Below are 17,099 nucleotides of genomic sequence, written 5' to 3'. Positions count from 1 at the left end.
TGTTTTTACCCATTAAGTGCATTTGTCCCTCAGTGCACATGTGTAACTGAAAGTAGTTATAGACAACATAATATTTTCTGTAGTGTGTTTACTTGGTAGTTAATTCTGTTAGTGCTGAAGTCTGGGGATTTGATAACATGGTTCTGGAGTACTAGACTCGGCATAGAAATGATTTGTTGAGGAGTCTTCTGCTTCTTCAGTCTGTGACCTGGAGACTTCTAAATATCAATGAGAATACAAATCATTGTTGCAACATGTGTGAAAGACATTTTAGCTAATGGAGTTTCAGATTGTGAGTGAAATTGGGTAGTAGATTCTGATCACCTCTATTAGAAGAAAATTGGAGAAGTGATTCTTCTCCCTGAGTGAGAAATAGAGGGAGAATGCTGCCTGAAGGAGGAAGTATTGCATTTTTCATGGCAAGTTTAAAGGAATATAATATAGTGAGTACTCTTCTTACCGCTGTATGCTTTAACAGTTGAACCAGAGAGCATACAGGTTTGGGAACCTTTTTTCTGTTTTAAGTTGAAAAAAGTTACATGAGTTGTTCTTTTTTCTCTTTTGAGGCCATAGTAGCTTGTGCTCTACTGGAGAATAACTCTGCTGCTCAAAGTCAGGATTTTGTCACTGAACAAGCAGCAGTGGAGAAAATACACTTATGTCGTGCTTAGTGTACCAGGAGGTACTGAATCTAAAGCATACAGCTCGTACTGAAGGCTTTTGGCATATCTCTTCTGCATCCAGGCACTCTGGTAATAAGTTTTCCAGTCAGCTGGAATACATTACATGTATGCTGGAAGCTACTGTTGAGCAGCTTTGGTGTCTTGACCCATGTGGACAGTTCAGAGATAGTTTAGCTTTGGCTGCTCTGATGTGATGCACTGTGGTGGTGTAAATGCCACATAGAGCTGTTTTGTAGAAAGCCTAGTTTTAAATCTGGCAGTGTGAAGAGTAACATGACAGATATTTTTCCTAACAACAAGCTGCAGGGTTGAGTATCTTGTAAGGGATGGAGTCTGAGTCTCTGTCTTGCTTGTTACATGCATCGAAGGAGGAGTTAGTCTAAATGCTGGGGGATGGGATTCTTAGTACAGCAACGTTATGGAAATTGACCTTTGAGGTAAGTGTACTTTGCCAGCACAGCGTTCAGTTCCTCTCCAGTCTGTTTGAATTCTTCACTGATCTGTTTTTGCAGTAAGTAATTGTGACTTTTTTGAGGTACATTTGCTTCCTGGTCATATACCTGTTCAGTTAGAGGTTTTCTTTCTGATTTGTTTTAATTTAAGTGAATTAAAACTTGGTTAGAAAGCTTATGCTTTATTGTGAAGATTTTTTGTAGCTCGTGGGTTTCAGATTGGCTTCATACCTGACATAGCAGTTGTGCAGATATGGTGAGTTATTTATATCCTCTGAGTACTTCAGCTTTAATATGACCCTGGTTCTTACCTTTGTAATGCATATTGCATTACAAAGTTTTTAAAGGTAATATTAATGCCCTTTTTAATATCACTGAATAAAAACTAATTAGCTGGCTTAAGTTCTTGACTTGTATAAGTCTTTATGTTGTTGCACTAATCCTTGGTAAACTCTTTTTTTTCAGGTGATATCCATGGTCAGTATACAGACTTGCTTCGATTATTTGAATATGGAGGATTCCCACCAGAAGCTAATTATCTTTTCCTTGGAGATTATGTAGACAGAGGCAAACAGTCTCTGGAAACAATTTGCCTATTACTGGCATATAAAATCAAGTACCCGGAAAACTTCTTTCTCCTAAGAGGAAATCATGAGTGTGCTAGCATCAATCGCATCTATGGATTTTATGATGAATGTAAGCAAAATCTATTACTTTTGGAAGACTACAACAGACTAATACTTTGTTTTGGAAACCCTTGTAGTAGTGACTCTTGTAATGCAAGGGTTTCAATAATCTGTGAACCAGCTTTGAAACTTTCTAAGTTCCAAGCCAAGGTTAAAGTCACTCTGGAGCATTATTATTATTTCTTCTCTTGTCCTTGAAATGCTCTTGTAAGTCATTGAGATGTAAGTGTGCTAGGAGACATACAATCCTATGAAGACAATTTACTGACATTTTTGCTTAGGCTCTGATATGTATTACAGGTTGTCTTTGAAAACCAGCTTCCTCTTCCTAATGTCCCACACTGTTTTGTAGGCAAGCGGAGATTTAACATTAAGCTGTGGAAAACCTTCACAGACTGTTTTAACTGCCTGCCTATTGCAGCCATTGTGGATGAGAAGATCTTCTGTTGTCATGGAGGTAAGCTGGTGGCTGCTTTTAAAGGCTGTATCTGAACTTGATTTTGGGTTAATTCTATACCAAATGGAGTGTGGCTGTGTGTACCTGATATTTAGCTGGAGATATTTAACCTTGTATTGTCTGTAAAGGTCATGCTTTTCTATGCACTTGTCAGTAGACCATCATTCTTACCTGATACACATGGCCCTCTTGTGCCTGAGGGGGAAGTGCATCTCTAAGTCTTCTCATAAGTGTATCCCTCTCTGAAGGTTACTTAATGATAGAATTATTGCTTTCTTTGCCACATTACTTGTTGCTGTTACTATATATCAGTGCAGCCTTTGCTAATGGTGGCATCCCTAGCAGTGATGAATGGCTTTCACAAGTAACCTTGGCTCTGTACTCTCAGCCTCTTTAACTGTTTCACAACACTTTGATGGGCAGGACCTCTGAGGTCGGACAGTGAAGCCTGCGGTTGGAAGTGAGACCTTTGTTAACGCTGGAACAAATTAGACATGGCTTGCATGGACTCCATAAAGCCTTTGCTGCTAGACAGTCTACATTCTGTGGGTCCTGTGCTGCCCTGTTATTGTATTGACAAAAATGTTTGGTGTTCATCTGACCGAGGGCTATGACTTGTGTGAATGCTGGAACTTACTTGGGCTCTCTTCTTTGTAGAACAGGCCTTGCCATGATTTTACAGGCAATGAATGATGTTTAACAGGTTTTCAGAAGCTTGCAGTGTCAAACACTTGACAAGAATTTCAATTACATGTAGAAAGAGCCATCCTGCCTTTTGCAGCTGTGTTTGCAGTCATCTCCATTAATAAGCAACTTAATGCCTTTCTCTGAGTGATCTAGAAATGGTTTGGTAGATGTCACACCTGTGTTGCCAGTGAGATGGAAATTGGTGGAAATGAAAGCAAAGCAGAAACATCTAGTTTGAACACCTCTGTTTGGAATTAGAAACAGAGTGTAGCCCAGTGTTCCTGAGAATACTCTTCCAGACTCCATGAGGTTCTATTGATGGCTGCCATCCTGCCTTTATTCATTACAGGTATCCATTCAAGAGCTATGTCTATATGGAATGTGCTTTAAAAATGGTCTAGAGTATTCTTGTGTCTTGTATTGAAAGCTTCTGCCTTCAGTGCCTGCTAGAATATGCTAACAGGGTCTTACACATAACATGCTCTGAGATATTGTTAAGTCCCTCTAAAAACATAGTTAATGCAGTAATACACTTGGGTCTGCCAGTTTCTGGGTACCACTGACGTGTCAAAATGCCTGTTTGCTTACAGCTCATCTTTTAGTCTTAAGGCATGTGGTAGTGTTTTCTTCTTTTTGAGAACTGGTATCTATCTTACAGGCTAGATCTCATGGTTTTAAAAATGTGAGATAGAGTCACTTCTGCACCTAGGTAGCCAAATATCAGTGGCTAAAAACCCATGTAATTAATTTGCCTTCAAAAAAGCTTATGAAAGAATTACTGTTCTACTGTCAACATATGTTTTAAAATTTTGGTTTCTTAGAAAACAGAGAATGAATAGTAACTAAGTACTGGAGTGTTTCAGGCAAACAATTAAGTTTAGGTGGAAGATAAACAAAGCAGGTTAACAGAGCAGAACACTACGACAAAACCCGTAGCTTTGTGTGTATGCATTTGAGACCTGAACTATGAGAAAGAAGCCTTGAGAGCTGTATTTCAAGAAAAAATATTTAAAGTTTCATTGTAAATGGAGGGGGGGCATGTGTGAATTAAAAATTTGCCTACTTGACTAAACAAGACGTTATTTTGTGCATAGTATACTTTAAGGATCTTCTTATGAAAAGCAGCATTTACTTTGTTATTCATTGCTAATTGCCCCTTAAATTGTACAGGCTTAGTCTATAATTGAAATTATTGCCACTCTGATAATAGCTGTGAAACAAAGTGAAAAGATTACTAATGTGCTGTGTGCTCCTTATAAATGGAAGTGGACGTTCAGCACAGAAGTAAGTTTTGCCCTTTTTCCACTTTTCTCCAGTCCTATCCAAACTGCATTCCAGACCCAGTGAAGTAATGGACTGTCAACGCCTTTTCATGATGTTACTACTCTAATAGACACTGAGGCAGCAACACAAACCATTCAACTCTGCTGGAGGTTGAAGCTAGCATATAGATATAAGGTAGGTGCCTTTTTTACTATATTGCGCATTTTTGCATAGTTTATTTTAAAAATATTGTCCTCTGGGATATAATAAAACTTTGCAAAACCGCATAACATAGTAAAACAAAAGGCACCTAACTTCAACCCCAGCAGGCCATCTACAATAGCTTAATATATTGAGTAATCTCTTTTACCTAAACTTTTCTGGGCATCTGTGTTGAGTTATCCATCTTGTAATATAAATCAAACCTCTCTTGCTACCCCTGTCTCTAAATGTTCATGCTAGTGAGAGGATCTTTCATTTTATCTTTACCATCACCTCCCTCTCTTCCCACATTCCTCATACATGTCGTTTTTTTAAAGCTGTCCTCTCAACTAACTTCTGACTTTGCTCTTTATCTCACTTTATTAAAGCTTATTCCATAACCATTCCTGACTTCTCCCTTTTTCTCTGCATCATATTCTGTACAGCATTGGAAATCTTATCTATGATGCCACTCTCTAGCTCTTATCTTTAGGGAACTTATGTAATTAGTTTCAAGTTTCTATAAATGAAGTCCATATTATAGTGTTATATTGATGGAATACATTGGTCTTACCACACTGGATTTAAGCTCTGAGATGGGAGTTGTGTTTTTAGGCTCTGGAATTTTGTGACATCAGTGACCAAGAACTGGATGTTGATGTTTAATTCTACATGATTTACATAGTATTCAAAGATTACACTATAAAAATTAGTACCTATCACACTTACTTTACCAATTCCACCCAGTCAGAGAATGGCTCAAATCAAATTTGAGTCTTCCAGCAGTAATTCTTTGTTTTCCCTTAGAGGATGGGTGATCTTATGCTTCAAAAGTACAGTATACTGAGTATACTGAAAGGTATTTTTTTCTGTGCTTAGCTGTTGTGACAAGACAGCTTAATTTCAGCTGTAGGTTTCAGCAGTCCCTTTACTGTCAGCAGTTTTACAGGGAACTTTAGAATTCTTATGTCCTGAACTTAACACTGATCTTGTAGGACTTCTTTCTGTTGGTATGAATTTGAGACATTAGCCATTTCTTTGTGCAAGGGGAGTTAAGAAAATACTTGGGCAAAGAAATGGTTGCAAAGTTTGCAAATGTGCAGGCAATTCTGTAGGGTTTTGCTATTTTCCAATAATGCAAAGTAGCATAACAATGGACAACCACAGGGTTGAAGCATGATTTGTAGTAGCACTTCCTTTTGAAGAATCATGGAGTACTTTGAGTTGGGAGGAACCTTAAAAATCACCTAGTTCTAATGACCCTGCTGTGGTCAAGGAACTTATCACTAGACCAGGATGCTCAGTCCCATCCAGCCTGGCCTTGAACACTTCCAGGAATTAAAGATTTATTTTGGATGCAAGCTGAAATGCTGAAAGCTGTAGCTTCATAGGATGTCACAGACTGGTCATGCTTACTTCCCTGAGACTGCCCGTTGCAATCTCTGGGTGTGGTGCCATGTGCTAATGTAATGCGTGTGCAAATAGATCAGATCTGGCAAAGGGGAAGTGGTAAATCTGTCAAAGTTTAAAAGGTGATTGTCACTGGAATTTATATTACTATTCCTGTATTGTTGCATTTATATACTCGATTAATACCCCCTTTAAGTAGTTTACTGTTAGATTTCTGCCATCCTTTACACCCTCAAAGCAAGAGCATGAAAACAGTTTTAGCTAGCTGATGATGATAGAAGGCTTTTACCATAAGACTGCCTCAAGAGAAATAATCTAAAATCTTCGTACTTGAAGAAGAGTTCCTCAAGTCTGTATCAAAGTCTTTGGTTCCTGTCAAATATCATTGTTCTTGTAACATATACATTGCCACTGTGCAAACTGTGATGTTAGCGGAAATTATTTTACATGGTGAAATGACACATAAAATGACCTTTCCAATGACAGCTTTCTTCTTTCCTGTTCAGCGTTCTGGACTGAGTCAAATTGATATGGTTTGCTAACATGAAATGTGTTTCATCACAACTTAGGTCTTCATGTTCTATTTTCAAATTTGCAGCTTTCTCAATTAGATACCTTGGCCTAAGTAATTTAAAACACTTAGGACCCTTATTTAAGGACATGTTAAGATGCTATAGGATCTAGCAGGCTCTTTCATGCCTGTATGCCCCAAGTAGAATAGCTTTAGGGTGTGTAAACTCCTCAGAGGGTGGCTTTGGAATTCCGTGCTTTAATTGTAGTTGCATGTTAATAGCTAAACTATTGGAAGATAGCCGTGTCTGTACTAAGTGTTTTGGGGATTTTTTTTTTTTTGAGTAATCAAATACTGTGATTTTTATAATTGACTTAAGCAGCTGAGCTACAGTAGTTTACAACCTCCGTGGCTAAAAGGATGGTGATGAGAACCCCTTGCTAATTTCACTTGCATTATTCTGTCCTCTATTCAGCAACTTAATTGTCTTATAGCAAACTGCCTTTTGTTTATGTTGCAGTGGAAACAATGGATGCTGTGTGCCTTTGAACCTCAAATCTTGTGTTCTCTGGAACCCTTTCCACAGGTAAAATGTGTATATGAGTCACTTGTTTTCTTGTACTTTTACAGGACTGTCTCCAGATCTCCAGTCGATGGAGCAGATCCGGAGAATTATGAGACCTACAGATGTTCCTGACACAGGTGAGTGGCATGGAATTTACTGTAAATAAGTCTTAGTGATGAAACAGGTTTAATCAGTTTCTGTGAAGCAGTGTAGTGACTTAAAGTAACCTCTGTTCACAGTACAGTATTCCTTGGTGCCTGTATAGGATGTGATCCTTGTTCCTCATGATGGCTATGATATCTGATATGTTAAAGGTTGTTGTATGTGTTGTTGTTCGTCATAGCAGAGTAGGGTATGTTTTTGCATACATTATTCACAAGTTTCCCTTAAAACATCTTGGAAATCTAATGAAAGATAAAGGAAACTGAAGAACTAGTTCCCCTTGCCTTGGTTAGGCACACACAGACCTTTTAGTCTATCAAAGAACGTAACTGTTCAAAGTTACAGTACAACAAAGTTAAATTTCTTGGGTGTTTTAAGTATTTGGGTTTTGCTCTATTTGTCTTCTTCCTCATAAAATTTGAAAAATACAGCTCTTCACTGCATTTGGGATTTCAATTGTATCTATGAATGTACTAGTTGTGAAATTTTCTTCTAATAGGTTATTTTTCTGTTTATAAATGTTGGATGCAAGTTGCTAGTGCTTTCTGTACAATGTTCTTTTGAATGGTTTAATCAGTCTTGCTCAGTGTCTCATTTATTACAGACTATTTTACTAGTGAATTGAAAGGACTGTGGAGCAGTACAATGGGATAGTTTTAAAAGTTTTGATTTCAGCAGTAGTCTGAAATTAACTTTCAGAGGAGATAAGATCTGAACCTTTTTTTGAACATAAGTTGCAATTAAACTTGGAAGTAGAAGAATTCTATTTCCTGTAATGTTCTTTGGCATGGAGTAATTCAGGGACTAATGTTAACATATCTACTGTCCCTTAAACAACACCACTGCTGTGCAAGCCAGTATATGCACTCCTGACACTAAGATCATTAGAGACTGGTGAGTGACTGTTTCTGTAGTATGAATTACTACACTCTTTGTCGTTTATGCTACTTATTCATTCAGTGTATAACCAAATAAATGTCAGCACAAACAAGTCAATCTTTGCATAAATCAGCATTCCCAGAAAAGATGATTTTATTCAGCAGGCAAATAATACTGCTTGAGCCACCCCCACTTCAGGAATGCCCTTACAGAACGTAGCTCTTGTTTCCATGGACACTCCACTGAAATCATCTCTCTTCTTAGTACCTCCTAAAAATAAGTATGGAGATTTTTTGTAAAAGGCTTTTGTTTTGTGTAGTGTTAATTTTGCTTTCAGAAGCAATAGCTGTTTGTGTACTGTCAGAGCTAAAATGAAATGTCCCATCAGAGGCATGTGTGCTGTGGTACAGTGATAAAAGTCTTCATTTTCTGGGCCTATTCAAGGAAACTAGTTTTACATAATTTAAGTAAATCTTGTGGAAAATTAAAAATAAATTGAAGTAGTCTCACTTCCATGAAAGTTTCAAGCCCTTCAAGGCTACCCCTTTGTGGAGGGGTGTCACTCAGTGAATGTTTGTGTTGATACAGAGGTTTTGGTAGATGGTCATGTGGCTGTGCTAGGATTAGATCATTATGATGATGACTTCTTCTAGCCTGACGAAAAAAGGCTTTGCAACTTTGACTGCAATTTAAAGACCTCTTAGGACAGATTTGCCTATTGTTCTGTATGACCCTAAAGATGATTTGATTTTGGGGAAAGAATAGAAGATGAAGCACTTGCTAAACAGCTGAGACAAGCAGCTTCTGTCACTTGCTGGAAATTCATGGTAAGAAGCCATTAGGGACGCCTTTCAAATGTTTGGGGTTTGTTTGTGTTGCAGTTGGATTGGCCTAGTTTGTTCTCATGCTAATATTTATGGAAAGTTCTATATGTGTAAAGGCATCGCAGTTGATCTAGAAAAAACTTTTTTAATACCTGGTGTTAACTCCAGAGTTGGCTGACCTTTTGTTGGCAGAAAAAAAAAAAAAATCTTGACCAGTGCTAAAATGCCAGAGAGACTTATTGTTCTAGCTTAGCTTCCAGACTGGCTGTCACGGGGTTTTTTGAAACAGTCAACGGGGGTCCAAGCAAATTGACAGTGCTGTGTGAAATGATGTATCAGTGTTTTACTTTGCTACATTTTGATTTAGTCATCTAAGGTTCCTCATGCATGGTAGGAAGGGTAAGGATCAAAGCTGTTCCTGTTCAGAAACTTATGGTACAAAATTACTTGCTGCCTTTGTGACTGGCCTTGCATAGGACTTTTACTGCAGCTTTCAAACTAAGCTTTCTTGGTGAGCTGTGAAATTGATGGTTGTCTTTTAATATTTTTAAGCTCCTTAAATGCTCACTGTAAACACAGTGAATATTGCAATAAAATATTATTTCAGAGAACTATTTGGCTCTGACTTTTTTAATCTCAAGGCATTTTCAGTGGTGGGGGGCAAACAATCTCCAGATTTACAGACTGTACTCTTTGTCTGAGTTTCTGTTTAAGTTTTGTTGCGTTTATTGTTAAGGATTATTTTCTTTAGGAGAGTTGCTCTGGTAATTACAATAGAACTGTTTTGCATTATAAAATACCTCCTAAGACTGGCATTTTCACTTTTATTATCTTTTGAAGGTTTGCTCTGTGACCTGCTGTGGTCTGACCCAGACAAAGATGTGCAAGGTTGGGGTGAAAATGATCGTGGGGTCTCTTTCACTTTTGGTGCTGATGTGGTCAGTAAATTTCTGAATCGTCATGATCTGGATTTGATCTGTCGAGCTCATCAGGTATGAATTTTGCTGCTGTTGTTCTTAAAACCTCTCCTGCTCCTTATCAGTAGCGTATATTTGGAACTTAATTTGCACTGTTACTTCTAGAGAAAAAAATCTTTCTAATAAAGGGCCTATAAAAGCTGTGTCCTTCTGTTGGCTCATGTTGACACATGTCTAATGTCAGTGGAGTAAAATACTAACACTGGATTTCTCCACTGATGTCTTCCTTTTGTACTGTCAAATGTTAAACTGATCAATGTGAACATCACAGATAAAGTCTCCAGATTTAAAGGGGCAGAGTGACTTGAATTTGAGATTCGCACTAAAGTTGGAGTTCTTCAGTTTCAGCTGTAGACAATTCCCTGTAGTTCTGGCTTAAACTATCTCTGCTTTGCTTCATAGAAATATTAAATGCATTTTGACTATCTACAAACAGGTCTGTACATAAAATCTTTCACTGTTCCCAGTTTTTGGTTCAGCTATCCAGAGTACTTAGGCATAAATCGTTTTTATTTCCTCACATTTCAGTCCAGCTGTTTTTGCATTGTCAATCCTTAGCACACTTTTTTATTAGGTTACTTGAAGCAAGAGTGCTAGTTAGGTGGACATCAGGTTTCAGTTTCCTGTATAACATTTCAGTTTCATTATTTAGTTTATTTTAGAAGCTCCCTCCTGCTGTGAAACAAAAATAGGCTCTTTATTCTGTGTCACTGTTAGGCTTGGTTGCACTATTAGAACACTTAAATTTTTTTCTTTGTAATTTTACTGCTAAAACATTAGAGAAGATTTAGTATTGATTTTACATGCTGGCTGGATTTCTTAACTTCTGATCAAGATTACTACCAATTTGCTATATTCATATAGTTGATTCAGTTCTTCATAAAAGAAGGATGGTATCTTGTAAAAGATCATGAAGATCGCACTGAAGTAAGCAGTTGGGTGTACTTGTACTGCATTGTAACATGAAGCTTTTATTTTGTAAAAGAGAGAACATTCTTAGCAGATGGATCATACTATTTGCACAATTGTAAAGGTGTATTATACTCTTAGGCAAGATCTGGCAGAATCACTCTTTTTTATAATTTTGATGCTCTAAAATCACCTACACTTGAAGTGTGTGCAATCAACACAAATTTAAGCAAAACTTAATTGTTTCAATTTGCAGTGAAGGTGGTATCCAGACCTTGTGTGCTCCAAACTAATTCGGTCAAACATCCACATCTGTGTATAAAGCATTAAATGCTGGGAATCCTCATGCTGGCATTGGACTTCAACTAGGAAAATATTAAACAGTCAAGCTTGTGTGTTGAACATTTGAAGTGTCAGATGTGGGGTATGCTATCTGGCCTGGCATTCAGTGCCAGGTAAGATAAAATGAGTTAACTTGTCCTGTCTGAAAGTCGAGACACAAAATAGCTTTTTGATAAGTTCCTTTATCTTTCTAATATAAAGTCCAGTTTGCCTCAAGATTCTTTTCTTTCTTCAAAGTTTCATATGTAAGCCATATTGATTTCTCTGCTGTTGACAGGTGGTTGAAGATGGATACGAGTTCTTTGCTAAACGGCAGTTGGTCACCCTATTCTCAGCTCCAAACTATTGTGGAGAGTTTGACAATGCAGGGGGCATGATGAGTGTGGATGAAACTCTGATGTGTTCCTTCCAGGTATGGTATATTTGTGCATCAAGATGAGTGTAGGAGTTGGGCTGTATGGACTGTGTTAGTGTGCTCGTTGTTGTGCTGGTGGTTACTGTAGAGCAATATTCTTGGGCTACAGAGAGGGCTGCACAGGAGGCTGGCATTTGTGAACAGCTAGAACTGCAAACCAGCTGTTCTGCAGAAAACTGGGATTTGTTGTTTTCCAAACTATTGCATATTAAGTTGTTTATTCTATTCAAATGCTCATTTCAAAATTTAAAGTTTAATTGGGTGATTTTCTTCTTCTGGTCATACCTAGTCATACTAGTGATTGGAGTACACAATTATGCAACATAATGGTTAAAGGGACCCTTTTAATATGGCTGCTTTGATTAGATTTTAGTCCCTGTTCCTTCCTGGATGTGTTTTCTGTCCCTTTTCTTTCCCCATTCCTCCTCAACATACTGGTAGAACTAGAAGGATTTAGAGTTGCTGTTACTGTTGCATGTAGAACTAAGAAGTTTATAGAGTTGTGATGCGATTTCCACCCCCCCACCATCCTCATCCCCATTGTTCCTGCTGCACAAGGTTTCATGTGGGCTTAACAGTATTTGAAATGTTCTTAGTTGTTGCTGACTCAAAGGAACTTCTTTATTTTCTCTAAGATATTGAAACCATCTGAAAAGAAAGCCAAGTACCAGTATGGTGGACTGAATTCTGGGCGTCCAGTCACTCCACCTCGCACAGCTAACCCACCGAAGAAGAGGTGAAGAAAGGAAATAATGTAGAAAACACCATCAGATCTGTCAAGGACAAAACTCCATATTACAGTATATAATAAGTGTGCACTGTAAAACCATCCAGCCATTTGACACCCTTTATGATGTCACACGTTTAACTTAAAGAGACGGGTAAAGGATCTTTATTAATTTTTTCTAGTAGAAAGATGTGCAACACTGTATTGTAACAAGTATAGCTCCAAGTTCTAATATCCAGCATAGAGAGGGAAAAAAATTAGAAAAAAACTATTTCAACTACATATTCACATTTACCACGGTTTTTAAAGTTGACCAACATCCCAGTTAAAACTTGGTGTAATAGTTAAACCAGATGAGAGCATGATGTTCCATTTGTGTAATGTGGTCTTATTGTTGCTTAATTGCTTTTTCTTTGGTTATTTTGTAGCTAGAATGATGCGAATATGGTATCTAGTCTTATTTCCTGGCTCTTTGAAATTGATATGAGGAATGGGCTTTCTGGAACAGCCATTGGTCTCTTATCCTCCCCCTCATCCCCTGGTTTTTCATCATAATGCCGTGTGCCCCATTATAATGCAAAGTTTATAGTACAGTAGTGATTAAAAGGCAAACTGAGTCCCAAATGCCCAGACTGGACAGCTTGGCAGCCAACATACATTAAGACAGAAAAACCTGTCCTGACCTTTTAACTTAAACTGCCACACATTGAATTTGTGCACTACACTATTTTAAATTATTGACATTACACTGTGCGATGGCACTTCATTTAACTTAGATAGGACAAAAATGGTATTGCCTATTAGTTGGTAACTTGATTTAGTGGTACCTTGGCTTTAGTTTTATTAGCATGAAACACCTTTGGCATGCTTAGCTTCCAGGTAACTTCCTACCTGCATCAAAATTCATCTTACATAGGTTCTACAGAACATGAAGATCCTTATTTGCTAAGCCTTCAAAAGCTGACATTCTTTTTCAGAAGAGGGTGTGTTTAAATGGATGTTCTTCAACATACAATATGCTAGATGATGGGCGGTGAGCTGAGAATGCTACAGGAATGTCCAACTTTATAGCAAGGCTTACATCACTAAAGGTTCTATCATTTGGATTTTCATGATCAAATTTCATATACTATTGTATAGACTTCTGCTTTGTAGTGTACCATAGTAGCAATAATTTCTGTATGTGATCAAGAGTTACACAGTATTTCTTTTCAGTTCTCTCCTTTATTAAAAGAGTTAACATTGGCAAATGACAAGTTATAGAGAAGATGCAAAATATATAGTAGGATAAATGAAAGGCACAGATTTGTGATGCTTTAGGATGCAATATTTATTGGACACAAGTACAAAAGCTTTTACTGAAAACTGTCAAATTTGTTAGATTCTTTTGGGGGAAGGCTGCAGATTTATACCATTCTAAATGTGCATCAGTAGATGTAAACTCTTGACTTCAGTATTGTCTTTGAAAATGTTAAATCGAGGATTCTAGTAACTTATGTTTTATGAACTGGCACATTATATAATGCAAGAGATATATTGATTTCTGACACAGTGAGCAAGTTCTTTAAAATGGATTTAAGTCTTTTCTAATTCCATTTTGTTTTAAATGCATATTTTAAATGTAGGGGTTTTTTCATTTAGTAAAAGTTGTCTAATTCATTTGAATGAAGTCTGACTGGTTATTTTAACATACCTGACTTACTCAAAACATGTAGAATTGGTTGTTTTTAAAGAAAAGGAAATCTTACAATATATCTGTTACTGATTTATACTGGGTTGGTCTGTGGTTTTGAACAGTGGTTTATTCTACCCCACTTTGAAGCAAACACCAGTTTCAATGCTTAAAATAAAATGAGTAGATTTTTTTGACGTTGTTCAAAGACGCTTGTTCTTGAAAGTCGGCGATAAGAGCTGTGTGAGAGTAACTGCAGTTTGGGACAAGGTAATTAATGAAATCTAGTCTGTAAGCATTGACATGGTAACTTCCTGCTCTAAGTCATTGCTTACTTGAGGTTTGTTTTTGCAAGCTTTGAAAATGCTGGGTCTTACCAAGTGCCAGCCTCTGTGTTACCAAACATCTGGATTAACTCTTTTCCATTTTTTCTTTTGTTTCTGGAACAATGTCTTCTGTATCATAAAATGTCCAGGTGTAAAGCTGTATGTTATGTGAGTACCTAACATGCTCGCTTGTGTTACAGATGCTATGTCAAAAGAAAAATAAAGTCTTCGGGCCTTCTTCTGTGTCCTAAAGAAATAGGAAATCTTTAGTTTGTTTAATGGCTCTAGTGAGCCACACTGGGTGCTGGTATCCTGAAGAATTATGTTTTTAAATAGCAGCAGTCATTTGGAAATTATTTGAATGTTGTTCTGATTTCTGGAGAGTTGGGATGTCTGCTAACATGCCTCATCATCTATATGGTGGAAAACACACATGATGTAGTAATCTTACGCCTGCAGATATGACTGATATTCCATACTAAAAGCAAGTCAGATACATAACAGAACTCACCACTTCATCTTACATTTACAGGGTTAGTATGGATCTCTATTTTTAATATTGTCCATTCTGGGAGAAGTAGAAAAAAATAACCTCAGTCTAATTCTACTCAGATAAAATTAACTTTCTTCCATGGGAATTGCTAGTGGTCTAATGGCTAATAATTTTTTTTTCCACATAAACATCTTGTCTGTACAAGCATTAAATAATGTTAAATAGCATGTGTAGTGTCCTGGGAATAAACAAGAACATTCTCATATGGACTGTTGAGAGGCATATAAAACATTACACCATTTAAGATGTGCTTTTGCATGTTTAACCCCCTTCCCCACACCTTTTTCTGACAGTAATATTCATTCCATGTTTATAGTGGAGTACACATGGCACACAACCTCTTGTCTTGTTCCTGTCTGGTTGATGGGCATTCTTCATTTCTCAAACACTAATTTAAAGTATGCTGCAAGGAACACAGCTTTGGTCTCTTTTGTGTTGATTGATACAAGATTCTTGTTTTGCATCACTTTTTTGTATGCTTTATAGTGCTCGGTGTTTTCTATGCATGGATAATTGTTTGCTGCTTTAAAGGAGGAAAAAAGTTGCATGTGGTTGTGCTGCTCTAATACCTTGAACACTGTTTCTCTTAAGTACATTTTTTGTAACGATCTGATCTATTTCCAAAAAACTGCTGTAGAAATAGACTCACTGAAAACGGTGTGAGGATCTTTAATGGATTGCATTTGGTTTGCTGCATAGAGACACACAGGAATACTTGTGGCCACTGAAGTCTTAATTGGTCATTTTGTTTCCAAGTTTAGTGTGATTAATTGCAGGTGTCCTGCTGCCAGATGTCACCAAGTTTCAGGATCCTGTTGTGAGGACAATCTCTGTTTGTACTGTACTCTCTGTTGAGAGGGAGGCCAGTAGGTAGGTGTGACACAGCTTGTAGCATCCCAGTGCTGTGCATTGCTGTGCACTTACTTGCCTGGGGAACTGATGGAAATTCATCTGATGTGCAGAAGGAAGTTGCTTTTATTGTCACTAAACTTACATTCCTATTGTAAGCTTGTTAGGTCATAGAAATCCACCTTGCTGTGTTTCTGCCAAAGTCTGAATCAATGAACAGAAAGGTGTCTTTAAATGAAGAAGTGTTCCTGTCTTTTGATAAGTCTAAGTGGAAACTGTCAGATTGAATTGCCGGAGCTCTGTATGAGTCCTGTGGGGCTGGGAGACGCTTTTTTTACTTTTTTTTTTTTTTTGCTCTCTAGTAATAGAAACAGCAATGACTGACATGGTAGGCTTAGAGGCTCTTGCCTTGCCTTTACCACCTAGAGTAAGAAGACATACTTTTTAACTTGGTCTGACTTGTTTATACTAATACTATTCAATGATTTACATTGGTTACTTAATAAACACCCAATCCAGTTGATGTAATTTTTCTTTTTTTTGCTCAAATTGGTCTGGCACGCCGGTGCCATCTAGTGGCCAAAGGATAGTGCATGGAATGCTGTTACTGCAAATGCAGAGCTGACATTTATTCCATATTTATCCTTCTCTTGTCTCACCTGAAACCTTATTCCTTGATCAGCACTGAAATATGTGCATAGTGTATGATTCCTAACAATTCAGACCTTGATGCATTAAAACTGGGCTTATCTCAGTTAGATGTACAAATTTATTTCCCAGAAGTTTTGCAGACTTTGTGAAGTCATACTTCAGATACTTGAAGTGTCTGAAGATTCTGAAATGAGTAGTGAGGAGTGGAGAGAATTAGAGCTCCCATGTAAAGTGTAGAAAAATCAGTCTTTGTCTTGGATGAGGATTTTTGGATTTCTTCCACCACCTTTAGAATCTTCTGTTTTCAAGTCTAACCAAATGTGGGGAGATTATAGATTATCTGCTTTGTTTTCCAGTGATTGGAGAAGGACTGGTAGAAAATATATAACAAGAAGTATGAAGTGTGTTTAGATCTGGTATATATCAAAACTACAGAAAAGAAAGTATATTAGTTTTGGCTTTTATGAGGGATTTTAATTAGGAGATGCTATCAGAATAGGGCTGGTATTAAATTTTGACACCTTACCTAACCAAATATTGTACTATTTGTGTTTCTTGTAGTTACATGGTTCTTCATTCTACTTATGGGCCTGGTATTATAGGCATGTACTGCTGAAAAAAGATTTGCACAGTTTAGACCTGATTTGAGAGAATCACTTAATGTTTAACCAGGTTCCACTGGTTGTCTACAATGAGCTGCTCTTGAAAAGCTGAATCTGCACTGGTTCAGGGCAGTTTTGTGGCGTTGAAGTGAATCCTCCTGGTTGTCCTCATGTACTGCTTTGGGTTGCAGACCTTTTGCTGTTGTATGCAAATTAAGTCTTTTGGGTTAGTTGTGTGCAACAGAAGTTTGTTCCTAGTGTATGCCCATGGTGTCAATGATCCAAACCACTGAGTC

The 17,099-nt window shown here is 37.5% G+C and overlaps 1 protein-coding gene across 1 annotated transcript in view; it reads left to right on the top strand.

Moving 5' to 3' along the window:
- PPP1CB (protein phosphatase 1 catalytic subunit beta) overlaps positions 1 to 13,815 on the top strand; it is a 28,312-nt gene extending 14,497 nt beyond the window's left edge. Inside the window, exons 3-8 of the mRNA XM_030269188.4 lie at positions 1,601 to 1,831; positions 2,174 to 2,278; positions 6,981 to 7,052; positions 9,621 to 9,772; positions 11,286 to 11,420; positions 12,059 to 13,815. Of these exons, the coding sequence (XP_030125048.1) occupies positions 1,601 to 1,831; positions 2,174 to 2,278; positions 6,981 to 7,052; positions 9,621 to 9,772; positions 11,286 to 11,420; positions 12,059 to 12,163 (800 nt within the window). The 3' untranslated portion in view covers positions 12,164 to 13,815. The remainder of the gene's footprint in view (positions 1 to 1,600; positions 1,832 to 2,173; positions 2,279 to 6,980; positions 7,053 to 9,620; positions 9,773 to 11,285; positions 11,421 to 12,058) is intronic.
- Positions 13,816 to 17,099: the final 3,284 nt, after the last annotated feature.

This window comes from Taeniopygia guttata, chromosome 3, assembly GCF_048771995.1.
Source record: "Taeniopygia guttata chromosome 3, bTaeGut7.mat, whole genome shotgun sequence".
NCBI lineage: Eukaryota > Metazoa > Chordata > Aves > Passeriformes > Estrildidae > Taeniopygia > Taeniopygia guttata.
The sequence above is the reverse complement of the archived record's forward strand: the minus strand, read 5'-3'. Positions and strand labels throughout refer to the sequence as shown.